A 17347-nucleotide genomic window follows, 5' to 3' on the forward strand; every position below is an offset into this window, starting at 1 on the left:
CCAGCGAATTAGATAAGTGGTCGATGCAGGAGGTTCAGAATCAGTTTTAGCTAGATTCGACCCTACAATTGAGTACTCTATAACTCATGTTTACCTGCTTCTATACATCCCTAATATGGGTTGTACCCAAACAGGCCAAAGCATTGAGATGGATGCATGATTTGCCTTATCCAGTAGGAAAGCCACCGGACGATTTACAAACAGTTATTTAGACTGAAGTACACAACAGAGGGTGAAGGACAATATTCAACCAGCGGGCCGAGGATGTACAGTCGTGAAGAAAAGATTCCTTCCCAACCTCAGCAGCTTCAGCGGCCTCACCAGCTATAGCCACAATACCAAGCCATCCATTCCTCCCATTCCTCCCTCCAGCAGCAAAATTCACAACAGCTACTGCACTACCCACTAATATAGCTGCGTCCCCGTTGAGAGCGATGAGATTGGGCGACCAAAGCCACCAGTAGTAGCTGATGAGGCGAACCCCAAATGGTGGTATCCCAGAACTGTATCTCTGTTGCTAGATCAGCGAGCCTCAAAGAGTGGTATTCCAGAACTTTGTTTTTATTAGGGATCAAGCTATCCTCAAAGAGTGGTATGCCAGAGCCGTGCTTCTATAGACAAATAAATGAGCCCCAACGAGTAGTGTTCAGAGCACTTACCCCGTCAGTCAATAGCGTCGCCACTGCTTGCCATTAACATCTCTCCTGTAGGTAATACCCTTAGACGTATTTTCAATCATACTAATGAATTGTAGATAGATGGAGAAATGAGCAAGCCGCCCAAAACTATCGAGAAGGCCCGCCCACCATCCGCCCAATTGGTAATGATTTCCTTTCTTGTGAAATATAATATATTGACTCTCTCTAGATACACCCGCCCATAGCGTTGCTGGTGACAATCCGGCTGGTCCATCAGGACCCCCCCAACTACCCGCCCAACCGACCTGCGAAAGTTTGGGGCAGGAAGTTTTTGCTCGCCTTACGGCAACCGCCCAAGCAAGACGCGAGCTTGCAGATGCTCTGGTTGAGCAAGAAAATGCTCTGGACCTGGACCCTCTTACCGGCTATTGGCATGTTGGGGCAGGGGAACGATGGGAAGAGAAGGCGAAGTCCGGAGGGTGGGACACGGGATAGCATTAGGAGGAGACAATGAGGGTCGTCGACTTTTTGTCCTCCTTGTCAATCGCTTCTTCGCAGCCGTGGATCTATGACCAAGATAAATTAGCACAATTCAAGATATCGAGCACTTTTCTGACATGTGTATGTAGTGGCAAGCTTCGTTTGGCATGTTGAAGAAGTAGAGGAGAGCTTCGAGGCTGGCAACGGCATCACTATCTGGATGAACAGCGGTGATCTAAGAATTCTAGTGGGGCCACTTGTATTGCACACGAATTTGATATTTTTCTAGGACTATACTGAGATGATGACATATATCAAGCATTGTGAGTTCCACATTGTGCTCTACGTCCCCCTTGATCTACAGTTCTGCCCACTTCCGTTTCTTCATCGTTCTTAATATTTCCAAACCCTTGGTGAATGCAGCCTCTCGTTGCAACCAGGTAATCGAACAACAAAGTCTCCAACCTCATACCCATCCGACTCATCCGAATTGTAGGCATTTCATTATTTTCTGGGGCACGAGTGCCAACTTCGAACAATGGGACTAGCCGGCGAGAGAACAGAAAAGCAAGCTATGAGATCGCGGTGTCTTTTCACCAAGGGGTTGGTTGGCTGGGTTTATAAAGAGTTGAGGACGTGGCTGGAGGGTGCTTTTGATCAACTTTACTAGCCAACATATCACATTGATTCTACCCCTTGAGTAAGAATGGCCGAAGCTCAGACATTCATCAGTGAAGCAGATGGCAATAAGTCTTTCAAACAGACCACCAGACCACCAGACCACCAGACCAACCGAGGTACTAAACTGGAGAGTTCTGGGATGGGAGAAAGAATCGATTACCCTCAACAACATTGGTATACGTGTACTTTGGCCAAGGTATATTAAACAGTCAATTCCATGGATGCTTCCCCGAGAAAGTGGGAGGTTCGGGTGTGGGAGAGAGAGGGGGGAGGTGAGGACAGAATTTATTTCCTGCAAGTAATAATGATATCATCATCTATACTCTCGAAAACCAATTCTAAGCTTGGCCAAAACTATGTAAGCTATTTGGGTAAGTCAACTGGTGACATCGCAGTACTTGATGAGTATCTTTAGTGAGGCCTTTCCGAGTTTTTACGTCTACTCAGAATTCGAATGATTTTAATCTACAATGTAATTTATGAGAAGTATTGAATATCACTATTTGATATTTAAAAATCGGAAGAAGCAGAAGTGTATAGTCTCGTTTCATGAACTTCACAACTAACCCCACAGCGAATTTCCACGTTGAACTTAAGGAATTATAGTGAAAAGGCTTCCAACATCAAACTTTGAAGTAGAGCTTCGAGAGAAGACTTGTGGCGATGTATTACACGCATTGCATTGGAGATATAGTAGCTATTTAGCCAACGATACAGACAATAAACGAAAGATGATCGTTTGATGAAGTGGTTTAGTAGAATAAAACACCCCAAGAGCGGAGCTTGTGTAATAGATTGAGTTTATTCAAACTATCACGGATACTTGGAGGTCTACATACAGCTATGCGAATATTGGAAGCTGTACTCTAGAGTGGTCTAAGCAATTGTATAATTTGATTTGCACATTGAAGATATGAGATTGACCAGAATCTTGAGGTAGAGTGAGTTAGTGGACGACTCATGTCTTGATGGCATGCGATTACTCTTGGTCCCGGCAAAGGAGTATTTCCGAAGCGAGATATTGGAAGAAATGATTACAATATTCAATAAGGAAATCTACATGCCCCGATGTGCAATGGAGGACTCGTATCATAGCGCTTTCAATCCTTGATCTAAAAACGCTCCAAGAAGGTGAGGATGAGGAAAAGAGAAGAAGAATATCAAGTCCCAGAAGTGAAATGACTGTGAAGTTCAGTATGTAGTGTAGATATCCGAAGCGAGCCGAATGGCAACTTTCAAAAAAATGGAACAAAGAGTTTAGATAATTGGAATTAAAACTATTCACTTGACCACTACAGCCTAGTTCAAAAGGCGCTTTACCATTTTAGGCCATGTTTGTCCCATTTGCACCAACTGGTCCCCTTTCTAGCGCGCACACTCCACCACCCGTTTTCTATATAAACGCCTCGAATTCCTCTCTCTCTCTGTCTCCTTCTTCTTCTTTTCCCTCATACTTACCTTCTTGGAGCGTTTTTAGATCAAGGATTGAAAGCGCTATGATACGAGTCCTCCATTGCACATCGGGGCGACGAGAATCGTTGGGTATCCTTCGGGGTCCCCATCAGGGGAATTTTTGATTGCTTCCTTCGAGATAGAACCTTTTTTTCATTTTGATTGCGGTCTTGAACTGTAACATGAAGAAGAATTGCTTGGTTTGAATGAATGTTGTTTTCATACGTGGTCAGAAAGTGAGGGGAAATATGAGGTGGATACTGGGCGACCCCCACAAGACTTGATTATTTAGAAGTTCTAATTAAGTAAGGATTGTATTTATTGGATTGATGGTTAGCTATTGAAGGAATATTCTGCACTCAAAACACTGATTGATGTTGCTTTGCGACGTTCGTTGTGGATATTCGATCCGAGTGAGTATCAAGGACAGTAACGAAGCTAAGATAGAACCCCCCTCTAATATGTATCAGAACAGCTTCACATTTGAAATCATCATTACCCTACACACATATATATCCTCTAGATAATTCCAATGATTTGTTCTGCATATGTTGGATGTCGGGGATCATCGTGTTGTGGTTGTGGTGGCCACCAAACCAGGATATGTCGACAACAACGTGATATGCCACATCAACACGACAACTATCTATTCATGAAGTAGATAAACCATTACATCCTCATTCATAACATTCAAAATATAAAGTAATCACACAAACTTCATCACACTCCTCTTTTCCCCATCCAAAAACGAAACCTTACCGCAGATCTCCAATTTAACCTCTCCCTATTGTTCCACGCCGAGGTAAACTTTCACATGTTGATCAAGGAGATTACCCAACTTCAAAGCATCTATCCACCATAATCAACAAAACAACATCACTCATGCGACACCCATAACCACTTCAAAACTATGGAATCAGCACCCAACGGTGCTCCAGAAGCTCCTAAGCCACCTCGCGATCGAATCTCCGCTAAATCTACTGCTGATCCTATTCTCCGCAATGCGATTCGTTATACCATCTCCGCGAAAGAATATGAAACACTACACAAATACATAATCTCACGATCGAAAGTTCTGAAGAGAAATGCACCTACAGTTACAAAGGTAGAGAAATTGGTAGAGAGACCAGGTCGCGATGATTATAATGCTGCAGCTGTGAGGGGTAGCTTGAGGTTATTCCTGGCTACCAATGCGGGATTGAAGATATGGAGTTTGATCTCGGAGAAATTCATGGGAGCTGGTAAAGCTGGGTACGTTTTTTTCTATTCGTCTTCTTGCAGACGTGAAATTAAAGTTAAACGACAGCTAATTGATGTTATAGGGGGAAGAAGACTTCATTATGGAAGTCGCCAAACTTCCGCCTCTCTCTTTCCCTCTCTACGATACTCCTTCTGCATCGGATTCTTTTCCGATTCTTCACCCGACTTCGCGCACATCTCCTTACATCCGAAGCCGAACCTTTCAGACAGCGAAACCCGAAAACAAGTAAGACGCTTACATCGACTTTGGCACCGGCGGTTGGAGCAAGTTTGGCTGGGTTTATGTTGGGGGTTTATCCAAGTGATCAGCTGAGAGTTACAATTGCGATTTATGCGTTGAGTAGAGCTGCAGAAATATCATATAACTTGGCAGAAGAAGAGGGCTGGATTTGGGGTAAAGAGGGAAGTAGATGGGAGAGACCGTGGTGGTGGGGAAGTTGGTTACTTTTCCCATTGACTTGTGGTCAATTGCTTCATGCTTTCATTTTTGATAGAGATTGCTTTCCAAAGGTATGGTTTCCAATTGCTCTGAACGGCGTCGGTGCTAATGATGTACAGCAATATGGAGATTTCATTCTCAAAAACTCTCCACACTACATACAAACTCGACCGGAAGATTATCCAGCCAATTTACCATGGCCAAATACTTACGGCATCGTTGATAATCTCGCAGAAATGGCACGTCTTAATTACCCGTATGTTATCATTACTCTCACAATTTCATGTCAAACACACTAACATTCATGCCAGACCCTTCGTGTCCCCAATTCTTTTCCCCAACAACCCTACTCTACCACAGTCTCTCAGCGGCATTTCTCCCATAACCTCTCCCGCCCATCCATTAATAACATCCCTCACATGCGCTACTCTCCACCCGTCGGACCCTTCTTGTCTCCGCACTTATCTCACCTACTGGATCCAAGTCTTCCCCCGCCTCGCTCGATTCTTCACTCTAATCCTCTCGCTCTTCTCTCTCCCCGCCTATCGCAAATTCTACAATTCCCCCATCTCTTCGCTAAACACCCTCGCCATCCGTATCCTCAAATCTACCCTTTATATTTCTGGCGCCATCGGCACTAGCTGGGCTAGTATCTGCGCTTTCCAATCGATCATGCCCAGACATGTCCTACCTACCCAGAGATTCTTCCTAGGAGGTGCATTGGGTGGTCTTTGGGGATTTGTAGTTAGAAAAGATGCAAGAGGAGAATTCTTATACAGTGCGCGTGCATCGATGGATTCGTTATGGAAGGTTGGCAAGAAGAGAGGATGGTGGAAGGGAATAAAGGGTGGTGATGTGTGGATTTTTGTCATTAGTTTAATGGCTATTGAGATGGCTTATGAGAGGGATGGAAGAGCGTTAAGGAGTGGTATGTTGAGGAAGATGCTTAGTGGGATGAGGGGTGAGGGCTGGAGAGATTATGTCACCGAAGAGGAAAAGAGACTAAAAGAGGAGAAGAAGTTGTAGAAATTGTTCGAGCGAAATGGGGAGTATTGCCACGAGCGTGCATTGCGTTTGAAGTATTGGCTAGATCATAAATCAAGGGAAGATCAAGATTTAGAAAATGGGATTGATGAGGGGTCGGGTATCAGGGTCGGGTAGAGGATATGAAACTCTGCAATGGAAGCAGGGTTGTGATTATGGGGGAGTTATACTATGCAACTTTATTTTTAGGGGGCGGTTCGGGAGTTTACGAGTACTTTCATGTTTCGAGGCGGAGATGAAGATGTTTATATATCCAGGCCGAGGCCATTTGCTCCAAGAGTTGCTTTCTGTTAATGGTTAATTTTACTTTATTTATTTTGACATTCGCAGTATCTGAGATACAGTGCAGTCAGTTACTGAAAAAATTTGAGTAGTAGGTTTGATGAGAAAATTTTGAGTTAGTTAATATTAAACATTATTAATTACTGACTTTATCTCAATCTAATAATCTAGCTCTATTGGATAGCTGAGATGTTATGTTATATCCAGCTGATCGATCATTCAAGTCCTTGTATGAATCTGAATCTGAATCTGAATCTGAATCTCAATCTCAATTCAATCACCCCTCTCCTATTCAGGCCCAATCTATAAGCGCAGCAACATCGAGGATAGAAACTTCTTCATCCCTTCACTCCACTCCTTGTCAAGTATCAATGCGAACCCCTAAACCCTGATTATTGTTTTATTCCTCGCGCTCCTCACGCTCCTCACGCTTCTCCCTCCTACTCCTCCTCCTCCTACTCCTCCCTCCACTCCTCCCTCCACTCCTCCCCCTGCCTCCCTCGCCACCGCAAACCCCCCCCTCCCCATCCCCAAAGATCTCACATAACGTTCTCTATCCCTCGTATGAAACGGACGAAGCCTGGCCAACAACTCTTCATCAACATCCTTCTCATCAATATCCCACTCCCCAATATCCTCCTTCCACCTCACTATTCTTGAAGACTTCGTACCGCTGCTCTTTCTTCTGTAGATATGTCAAAAGATCAATACCCCACTCCTCAACATCCCTCTCCCCAATATCCGCCCTCCCAGAGATCCCCCTCCTCAATATTCCCTCCGCCTCAACATCCCCCTCCCCAACATCCTCCTCCTCAACATCCCCCTCCTCAACATCCTCCTCCTCAATATCTCCCTCCTCAACACCCCCCTCCCCCCTCACCATCTCCCAAACCCTCCACACCCTGCTCTCTATCCCCCCCATAGTCCGGACAAAGCCTGGCCAATAACCCCTCATCAACCAATCGCCTCATTTCCAATTCCGTACCTGCAGTCTCTTTATCCTGTTTCGGGAGCATTTTCATAATCTGAGTTAAGCGATCCCGAGCTATATGTTGCTTTTGTTTTTCCTCGGCACTTTGATACTTCTCGCGCGCGAGTTTCTTTTGCTCGTTGTGTTCTGCGTTTGAGAGGGCAGCTATAGCTTGAACATTCATAGCTGTTTCTCCAGTTTTTTGTGCCATTTTCATGATCTGTTGTATTTGATTTCAGATTAGTTAAGTTAGTCTATGAAGCCTTCGAAAGGCTTGAATGTTTTCAATTACGCATAAGCAAAACAAGTAGGTATAGTATGTACAGTTAAAAAATCCACAAGGCAGAGGACCAATCAATATGCAAGCAAGCAAAAATATTTACAGCAAAAAGTCCACAGGGAGAGGATCAATCCAATAAACTATGCTAGGGTGCTCCAACCATTTCAAAAGATTCTTGTCCACCTCCGTCCTTACGATCGCCTTTTTTAGCTTTCATGGGCCCATCTACTACTTCATCCCCCTCAACCGTAACCTCCTTATCGCGAAATTGTCGCATGAGTTGTAGAAACTGGCTATTCTGAAACTTCTCGCTTTGGTTATTACTAACACTAGATAAAAGTTCACCAGCTGTACGTGATAGCGCATCCGGTGCATGTATATTTTGTTCTGATGTAGCGGTTGCGGGATCCTGAATGGTATCTGCGCCGAGTAAGCTTTGGCCGAGTAGTTGCTTCTCCGCTCTTTCGAGTTCTGATTCTGCCTCCTTTGTAACATGTAGATGATCCATAGTGTGAGTCTCTTCATGTTGGACACTAGCAGCTTGTGACTCTAGCTCCTGTTGTTGCGCCCTTTCACTTTCCGCATTAGCTGCTTGTTCAAAAGCTCTGGCGAATGCCGCTTCATCAAAGACTTCATTGTTTTCTACCAATGACTGGCTCGTAGATGCAAACTGATTTTGTTGCATAAGAACTCTAGGCATTGGATTATATCCGGCATTCATCATAGAAGGGCGATTCATTGCCATGATAGGTTGGTTTCCTTGCGCAATCATTCCCGGGGCTCCATGACTTTGCGCAAACTCCTGATGCCATCCTGCTCCCATTTGTGGTTGAATGGTTTGATTTACCCCTTGTTGTTGAAATTGCGCTTGAGGACCAGATATGCTCATATTTTGGAAATCATTAGCCCATCCTTGACCTGCAGAATGTTTGTGGTTGCGACGTTTTGAAAGAGTTGAGGAGGTGGAGTTTGGAAATGATGTGGAGTGAAGTTTTGCGCCGATGGAGAGGGACCAAGTGATTGATGACCGGCTTGGAAAGCTGCGAATTCAGCATCTAGCTGACCTGCATTTGGACCTGGAGAAGCTCGAAAGCCCTATTGTGTTGTGAGCAAGATTGTGGCTGTAATGTAATGCGCTTAGGAGTAAGTGAAGAATAATATATAATACATACTTGCGACGACGGCGCTCTTCCAACTAATCGATCTTGTTGTAGAGTGCGATCAACATTCGAATGCTTTTGGAAGTTCTGCAAAGCATTAGATGGACCACAAAGATTGTCTGCCATGTTTTTGTTTCCTATTGCGAAAAATTAATCTGGATTGATTGTAGTTGAAAGATTCCCAAAATTACGATTATGTGATGATCCGGGAATGTGAGCTTAATTGTTGAACCGAGGCTTATGAAATGGATCTGTGAAATTATAGAAGATGTAAGAAGGATGGAGATATTTATTAGAAGATTACAAAAACTGTATGGATGTATTGAATGAATTGATACGAATCTATCTTCTCAATTAATTACCCTTAAAAACCAATGAGATAAGTAAGGAAAAGAAAGAAAGGTAAGAGAAGAGAAGAGAGAAGATTGAAAGATGTCATCGCAAACCTACACTAGATTAAGACTCGGGATTTTGCCTCTCTAATGAGTAAGCGGTCAGGATAACAGCATCCTTATCACGGAAATCACATGCAGGTTAAATTCTGCCGGGGAAATGTTTCCCCGATGTGTACCAAAAGCGGTAAGTGCCGCTTAGATACGATCTGGCAGCATCAATCAGTTGAGAGCTTCAGGAACTCAGAAGGTGTTTCGAATTACATATACAATCAATTAATTCCCTTGTGTCAGTATGGCGCAAACAATAACCAATTCGGGTCATGATGATATGATTGTAAGTATTCCTTGGTCGTATTTTTTCTGGTTTCACCAGGAATTGTTCCATCATTAGCTTTCAGCGTGTTATCGAAAGTCAATAAACTAATTGCTTGTTGTATAGCACGATGCAGCTTTAGATTATTATGGTCGCAGGCTGGCAACATGTTCGTCGGATCGTACAGTAAAGATCTTTGAAATCGAAGGGGAAACACATCGTCTTACAGAAACACTGAAGGGGTATGTTGCTTCCTGAAATCCCTCATACACTTCAAACACATAGGCTTCATGCGCTCAACACACTGGTTTTGCACATTGCACATTGCACATCTACTACATCTTCATGATGACATTCTTCTCAAAGGCCACAGCTTTACCCTCACCTAGCTAACACATCCACTCCAGCCACGAAGGGGCCATCTGGTCCATCTCCTGGGCTCACCCCAAATACGGCAATATCCTCGCCTCCGCAGGCTACGACGGCAAAGTTCTCATCTACCGCGAAACCTCATCGGTATGGACCAAGATCTACGATTTCGCTCTGCACACTGCATCCGTCAACTCTCTGTCCTGGTGTCCTCATGAATCCGGATGTCTCCTTGCTTGCGCATCCTCGGATGGAAATGTTTCGGTTCTAGAATTCAAGGATAATTCCATGGATCATAAGATTTTCCATGCGCATGGTATTGGTGTGAATAGTGTTTCTTGGGCGCCATCTTCGCAGCCGGGTAGCTTGGTCAGTGCGAATGCGGGAGGAAAGGAAGGTGGTGTGAGGAGATTTGTTACCGGAGGAAGTGATAATCTTTTAAGGGTTTGGGGTTGGGATCAAGCTAGTCTGAGCTATAAGGTGGAAGGGGCTCCATTACAGGGACATGGCGATTGGGTTAGGGATGTTGCGTGGAGTCCTACTGTTTTACAAAAGAGTATGTTTTCCTCTTTCTTTCATTTTCATCTTACTCTCCCCTGCAATGAAAGATTCAAAACGACTAACACATCAATAGGTTACATAGCATCCGCTTCCCAAGACAAAACCGTGCGCATCTGGACCTCATCCGCAGCTTCTAGCCCAGGTCAATGGGAATCCAAAGTTCTCCAATTCGAACGCGAAGTCTGGCGCGTATCGTGGAGTTTAAGCGGAAACGTATTGGCAGTCAGTGGAGGTGATAATAAGGTTTCTTTATGGAAGGAAAATTTGAGGGGCGAGTGGGAATGTGTCAAGGAGATTGAGGAATAGATTTAAGTTAAGAGGCGCGCACAGAGGCGGGAAGAAAGGGGCGGAAAGAAGAGGAAAGGAGTTGAGAAGTTGATCAAGCTTTCGTACGAGTAGATGAGGCGTTTTGGGACAGATACCGTAGGCAGGTAAACATAAAGACAAAAGATAAACTTCAAATAAAATGAGTTACAAAGTAGAGAGGCGAGACAAGTTTTTAAGTTGTAAGTTTGCCCAAAAAAAAAGAGAATTCAGGATAAAAAAATACATGCAGGACGCAGAACACTCTAATTCCATTCCTCCGTTCCCTCCTCGACTTCCTCCCCCCATAACCTCAGGATAAATATAAAAAACAAATAGATAAATAGACGTACGATGGTATGAATCCTAATTTCCTAATCTCCTAACCTCTTAATCTCCCTCCTTACTGAGTGAGTGTACTTAGCGACAAACCCTTTTCATTCATGGATTACACTTTTGTAAATTATTCATCAGTTATCATTTATCAACTATCTATCCTTCTAAAATCTATCCTTCTAAAATCTACATACCCTTCTAAAATCTAGCTAGTATTTTGAATACCTAGCTCAAGAGTTCAAGAACTCAAGAGCCCGATAGCTGAAGAGCTGAAGAACTCAAGAACTCAAGAACTCGATAGCTGAGTTAATACATCTTTCTTATCTTTATTTATATATGTACCTAGATACGTATATCTTTATTTATATCTTTATTTATATCTTTATTTATATCTTTATTTATATCTTTATTTATATATGCATGTATATAGATTAGTAAAGAAAAGTTCATATTACATCTCTCCGTATATTAATATATTAATATATCAATACATATACATCCAGTACATTCAGCACATCCAGCACATCACACGAATCTCTACTGATATCTGCATACCAATTTTAATAAAATTTTCATTCTTCAATTCTTCAATTCTGTTCAAGATCCTCAATCTACGAACCGCCTTACTTCTCTCACATCCATAAAGTTGAAGTACGTGCTACGTACGCTCTTTCCTTTCAACAATCTATAGAGATCTTCTAGAAATGAAACGGCACGAGTCCATACGAAAATGACCATTCATCCCATTAGAACCAAAGAAAAGTACATCGCTCGCTGATCAATGCCCGCACGCGTGCATACATGCAAACTTTCAATTAGATGGATCTAGATCTAGATCTCGATTTCATTCGCATTTGACCTTCACCCAAATCCTGCTTCCCTCCACCACTGCTACCTCCTCCACAAAAGAAAAAAATGCAGACGCAGATGTAAACGCGGATCACAAACGCAGAAACCCATATATTGCAAGATACCACCCCATTCTCAACGCCAGATTGTGAAAAAAGGGGGTATATCCACGATGCAGATCCATTTATATCCATCCAACACCCCAATCCCATTCCCAATTCCTCGAATAAAACTCCCTCCCTTTTGCAAATCAATCCACCCACTTCCCTCCCTACTGCCCCGTCCCTTCCAAAGAAAAAAATTAATATGAAAATTGAATCAAGGAAAGAAAATTGCGCCAAACTTATTTTTGAAAAGAGAATACCGAAAGTTTGTTGAAGAATATCTGTCTGAAAAGAATGTCGAAAGTTGGTTAAATATGTGCAAATCGAAATGAAAAGAATTGCTAGTAAACGATGCCCGAGGTTCGTTGTTAACTATGAAAAATATCCATATTGTTGGTCCAAAATAATACTGTTTCTTAAAACGAAAAGAAGTTATTGAGTTGCGTTAAGATTCTATGTTTCACTATTTGTCGCCGGCCAATGTGTCGGATATGTTGGAACGGTATGCTTGCTGCTGCTGCGCTGATGCTTTGAAAATATGCTCATGATCTTGGATCGATTCATCACAAGAATCGTTAATTGATAGCCTTATGTCGAGGAACTTAATCCCCATCTTATTGTGTTAGATGTGACCGGCACTGAAAAGTCGTGGCAAATCATTAAATAAAATGTGGTTAGCCCGCAAAGGCACAAGCTAACAATGGTTGTAGAGCTTCAAGAGTTTGAGAAACTTCAAAGCTTCCTTGCCATCAATGGGCTCTGTTGCATCACTCTCATCCGTATTCCAGAAAATGAACGGTCCTGACATCACATCCCTAGAAGAATGAGATTGCGCATCGAACCATCGACCAACAATGATGCGACCACCAGGTAAAACACAACCTTCATAGCCCCAAGACTGTCCTGGATCATGGAACCCATTCCGATCCGAGAAAAACTTCATGATGGTAATTCTTTGAAAGCCAGGAATCCCATGCTGTGGAGGAATCCCATGTACAGCTCCATAGAAATGGGCAGTCGAGGAAGAGTCATTTGAAGAACCGTAAAAGTACTCCACGCCTGGGTTCGGGTTCTCTTTTGGTTTCTTGAAGTCCTTTTTCGACCGAGTAGTGCGTCTCGAAGTACGACGTTGAGAGGTGGGCTCAGGAGCAGCGTTGGAGAATGGATCACTATGAAGAATTGTTTCCCACGACTTGGGCCAATGTTGCTTTCCGAAAATCTGGTCGTCGAAAAATAGAGATATATCCTGTTGCGACACTAAGTTAGTCATCCTGCACCACTGACACATTCTCATGATTGGCTTACCTGAAATGACTCCCCACCATCTAGTTCATCCGAGTAAGGACCGTCGTCAGGTTTCTTCTCCAGCTCGTCTCATTCTTGCCAATTCATCAGGATTGACATAAACTAAGGTCGAATTAGTTCCCGGGAATTCGAGGCAGTATATCGCCGACACTTACAATAGGCTCCTTTCCAATGGCTTCCTAGCTTTTGTGTTCCCGACTTCAATCGACCCAACCATGGTTGTGGCAATTGACTTTGTTCAAGTTCGGCATAGGCATGAGCGAGAAGTCCTTCACCCTTTCCAGCTTTGAGGTGAAACTTGAAGAAATTCGCCACATGTAAACACCAACGGACGTTGAGGTCACCCTTCCATTTCCCGAGAAACAATGGTTGTCTCGCTGGTGGTGCGTAAACCTCCAACTGGGACAAGTCGAACTGAGAGATTGTATTTGTGCAATATCTTGGGTCCCAAGAAATGGATGTCAAGCATAGTTGAATCAACAACACCCGGGTATTGGCACTACTATCAACTGAACAGATAGCTTTCAGGTCCCACTCATTACGAGTTTTCGCAATGGAATCAATGATATCAATTATATCTCCAGCATGAGTTGTGCCCGATACGAAGGATCCTTCAACATATTGCCTAATGTAGTCAATGTTGCGACTTACAATCATCTCATCGCCGTTGTCGTCATAACTTTTGTGGGCATCGGATTCTGTACCATTTCATTAGGATGTACGCTTGACGAAGACAGTTTCAAAAGAGACATACCAATTATGAGGTTCTGGAGCATATCAAGGACCTTTTCTTGCGCCCTTTCGATTCGTGCGATATCTGCACTAGGAAGGTACCGGTACTTGTTGAATTCGAATTTGGTGTAGAGCTTGGTGGTCTTGTGTCTGACCTGATACTTCTCCCTCAAAAGTTCTACAGGCGCATCGGGTACTGCATCAAATTTCTCCAGAAATCGATAACGCCAGACACTATCCGACATAGCACTGCGAGTTTTTCGACAGATTTGAGAGTATCGTATGATGTCTCGATCGTGGGGCAAGAACTTGACGATATTTTGGTGTACCTGTATTTGAGTGGTTAGCGAATAGAGTCTAGGGGGAAGCATACGCAAATTTCGGTCTACTATCCGCAATAACTTCAACGGTCTAGTCGACAGCCTGAGGAATAACGGATGTGATCAAGCGATCTTCAGGTTATCGCAATCAGACGAATGAATCTGAGGTATCTGTCGCACGACGACATGCACGACTGACGAACATGAGTAGAAATACTCAAAAGACAAAACGTACCTCTATTGGGATAACCTCCTTAAACAACTTGTCAAGATTAGTATTCGGAGCAGCAACTGTTGCAGCGGCCATTGCAATAGGTCCTGAGTCAACGACAATAACCGATCCAGTATCAGAGTCGTCATCATCCTCGTCACTCCAAGCAGTGACACTACTATCGAGTGTGCTGATCTGGGAAGACTTGTTGTCGTCGTCATCGTCATTTTCTACTGAGGAGGAATTGTCACTATCGGAGACTACTAAATAGGCCCTGGCTCGCTTGGATCGAGAGACTTCGAACGATTCGTCCTTCTTTCTCTTGGATATGGCATAGGGAAGCCGTGTTTGAGTAGAGCGTTGAGAAACGTTCTTCTTCTTCTTGGTAGGCATCTTGAGATATGCGGCGGTGGTGAATAGAAGCTGGAGTAATTGAAGAGAGATTGCAAGTGCGAGATCTTTCAATTGAGATGTGTTGATGGAAGTTTAAGACGCTGCGATAGCACGAATGGAATTGGGAGAAGTTATTGAATGTTGAAATGATGATGTGATAGTTGGGTGGGAGTTGAAGGTGATTAATATTTGAAGAATGGATGGGGTAGACTAGAAAACTAGTAGTGAATCTGGAGCTAGCTAGCTGATCTTCGGGGTCCAAAGATCGTAAGTTGGAAAAGCAAGAATCAATATGGATTGGCCAAGATCAAATCGATAATGTCGAAAAGATCTCTGGCCATGTCAATTCTGTGTTTCTCCCGAAATGTAATTACTAGGTAGATCAAGAGATCTTTTTCGAGGTACGATATATCGGGAAGGGGCATCTGGGAAAAAAAGAGCAAGGCAATCTGCCAGCCTTACCCCTCATACCCTTAGCCTGAGCTATAAATGGAAAGATCACACTGACCTGCATAAGCCACACATGTTTGGGGAGTTGTGATTGGTCGAAATGAAAAACACAAACAAGTGATGGACGAGGCTCACCATTGAACGATGCTAGGTGGGATTTCGATGGTTCAAGGGCTTAGGGTGAAGTAAGTGAAGTGTGATGTTGATAGTAGGAAACACGGGAAGAACAATAAGAACAACAAGATTCGGAGGTAACAATTTTAGTAGAACTTCGGAAGATACGTTTGTTGCCCACTGTCGATGAACCTTTTTGCGGTGGTGAATTATTGTATTGTGTAGGTAGTAAGTAGTATACTGTAGTTGTTGGGTTGATACGGAAAGAGGTCTTCCCTTCCAATTCTGTACAACAGTAATGATTCCAATGTGCAAACGACCATCATGACCTTGGCTTGAATATTGAGATTTGCGGTCTCGCAAGTAGGGAATGCCAGGAGGTTGCTAGAATACCATCTTGCGTTTGGATTTGGATTTGGATTTGGATTTGGATTTGGATTTGGATTTGGATTTGGATTTGGATTTGGATTTGGATTTGGATTTGGATTTGGATCTGGATTTGGATCTGGATTTGGCCTTTGATATTGATGATATCCTTATATCAGGGTGCGACTCTTTTGGTGATGTGGTTGGCAGTTCTTCATTCACCCTTTCATATCATTTCACCGAGACACAAAGAATGGAGATGGTGAAGAAAGAGGAAGAGCAAGATCAAAGACGAGGAATTGGAAAATACCTTGATACCTTAATTATCATAAAGAAGATTCAATTGTTTACTTTTTGGAAGGAGATTTTGCTAAGGCCTTGTTCCTACCAATGAATATTATGTATGCAGGTGGTAGTAACTGATTTGGATTGAGGTTCGTTTGTAGTGATGCCTTAACATTATGTATAAGAGAAGTAAGATAAATAAAGTAATGATAGCTTTCTACTCATCCTTAGACTTGGGACGACAAGGCCACTCGAGTAGAAAGAAAAGTCGTATTCAATTCAATCCAATCCAATCCAATCCAATCCAATCCAATCCAATCCAATCCAATCCAATCCAATCCAATTCAATCCTCTAACAATTTCAACAATAAATTTCAGACAATGTCGATACTTTCAATGCCGAGGTCTACCAGCTTATTATAGGATCAATCAATCAATCAATCGCCTCGATGTCTCACTCACCTCACTTGACTTCACCCTCATTTCTCTTCCCCATTTTTGATAATGAATGACATCTCTTTGGACCTTTTGAACCTTGATCTCTCTTTATCTTCGTATCTAACCACTCACCTCCTCCTTCTTCCCCAGACCAGAATCCAACTCACTGTCCCAACTTTCCAGCGTTCGGACATCGCCTTTTTCCCTCGGTGTGGCTGATGGCTGATGGCTTTCTCGGAAATCTCTCCATGATCTGCTCTCCGTCGGGGCAAATCCACGGCAAAGCCATGTAAGCCATGCTCAACATCTCTGGGCATGAGCTTTATGCACCTTTCCACGATCTTATTCACACTCCCGTCTGGGCAACAGGGCTATCTCCATTCACAACCATACACAACGAGACAACCATACCATACCATACCGGAAAATTGCAGTCCCAAGACGGGAGGCTTCAACAAATGTCTGGGCAATCTGCACCTCATCTTGCATCAAAATACAACACCAACAACAACTTCATTGTCTATCATTACCTATTCACACATAACCAGAAGTGATTCCTCATCTTGATACATTTGCGTATTCGCCACATGGATTTCAAGTTCTTCTTTTAACTACCTACCTACCAGGGACAAACAAGCAGCTTCTAAATTAATCCATTTCTTCCACTGTTTCTCCATCTCCCATACAAACTTGACATGAGACGAGAAGATCCACCTCTTATGCGGCACACCATTTCTTATCTGTGGCTTATGACTTCGTTTTCTTGACCAACCTTCATTGTTAAGAGACCCTCTCGACCCTTTAGCAAGAAACCTGG

General features: G+C 43.2%; 5 protein-coding genes across 5 annotated transcripts; 3 read left to right on the forward strand and 2 right to left on the reverse strand.

The window, feature by feature from the left end:
- Nucleotides 1-486: 486 nt before the first annotated feature.
- Nucleotides 487-1133, forward strand: EAF02_000887 (uncharacterized protein; the record flags this gene model as incomplete). The annotated part of the gene is made up of 3 exons (XM_038896935.1): nt 487-592; nt 755-820; nt 868-1133. 3 exons carry the CDS (start codon nt 487-489, stop codon nt 1131-1133), a joined length of 438 nt encoding a protein of 145 aa, XP_038763794.1.
- A 3028-nt stretch (nt 1134-4161) lies between these two features.
- On the forward strand, nt 4162-5976 carry EAF02_000888 (uncharacterized protein; the record flags this gene model as incomplete). The annotated part of the gene is made up of 4 exons (XM_038896936.1): nt 4162-4502; nt 4574-5021; nt 5070-5206; nt 5262-5976. The coding sequence occupies 4 exons, from the start codon at nt 4162-4164 to the stop codon at nt 5974-5976; spliced, it is 1641 nt and encodes a 546-aa protein (XP_038763795.1).
- A 913-nt stretch (nt 5977-6889) lies between these two features.
- EAF02_000889 (uncharacterized protein) lies at nt 6890-8812 on the reverse strand (the record flags this gene model as incomplete). The annotated part of the gene is made up of 5 exons (XM_038896937.1): nt 6890-7212; nt 7262-7466; nt 7687-8444; nt 8591-8621; nt 8699-8812. 5 exons carry the CDS (start codon nt 8810-8812, stop codon nt 6890-6892), a joined length of 1431 nt encoding a protein of 476 aa, XP_038763796.1.
- Nucleotides 8813-9326: 514 nt separating this feature from the next.
- Nucleotides 9327-10850, forward strand: EAF02_000890 (uncharacterized protein). Its single transcript, XM_038896938.1, has 4 exons — nt 9327-9415; nt 9521-9636; nt 9802-10319; nt 10398-10850. Exons 1-4 carry the CDS (start codon nt 9374-9376, stop codon nt 10628-10630), a joined length of 909 nt encoding a protein of 302 aa, XP_038763797.1. The 5' UTR covers nt 9327-9373; the 3' UTR covers nt 10631-10850.
- Nucleotides 10851-12054: 1204 nt separating this feature from the next.
- EAF02_000891 (uncharacterized protein) lies at nt 12055-14877 on the reverse strand (the record flags this gene model as incomplete). The annotated part of the gene is made up of 5 exons (XM_038896939.1): nt 12055-13162; nt 13222-13289; nt 13377-13919; nt 13976-14282; nt 14509-14877. 5 exons carry the CDS (start codon nt 14875-14877, stop codon nt 12611-12613), a joined length of 1839 nt encoding a protein of 612 aa, XP_038763798.1. The 3' UTR covers nt 12055-12610.
- Between the last annotated feature and the right edge of the window lie 2470 nt (nt 14878-17347).

Source organism: Botrytis sinoallii (assembly GCF_014898435.1).
Source record: "Botrytis sinoallii strain Bc 23 chromosome Unknown BSIN_001, whole genome shotgun sequence".
NCBI classification, from domain to species: domain Eukaryota; kingdom Fungi; phylum Ascomycota; class Leotiomycetes; order Helotiales; family Sclerotiniaceae; genus Botrytis; species Botrytis sinoallii.

Coding starts and splice junctions, on each gene's coding strand:
- EAF02_000890 (XM_038896938.1), top strand. CDS start 9,374: ATGGCGCAAACAATAACCAATTCGGGTCATGATGATATGATT. Junction 9,416..9,520: donor CGGGTCATGATGATATGATT/GTAAGTATTCCT, acceptor CTTGTTGTATAG/CACGATGCAGCTTTAGATTA. Junction 9,637..9,801: donor CTTACAGAAACACTGAAGGG/GTATGTTGCTTC, acceptor CATCCACTCCAG/CCACGAAGGGGCCATCTGGT.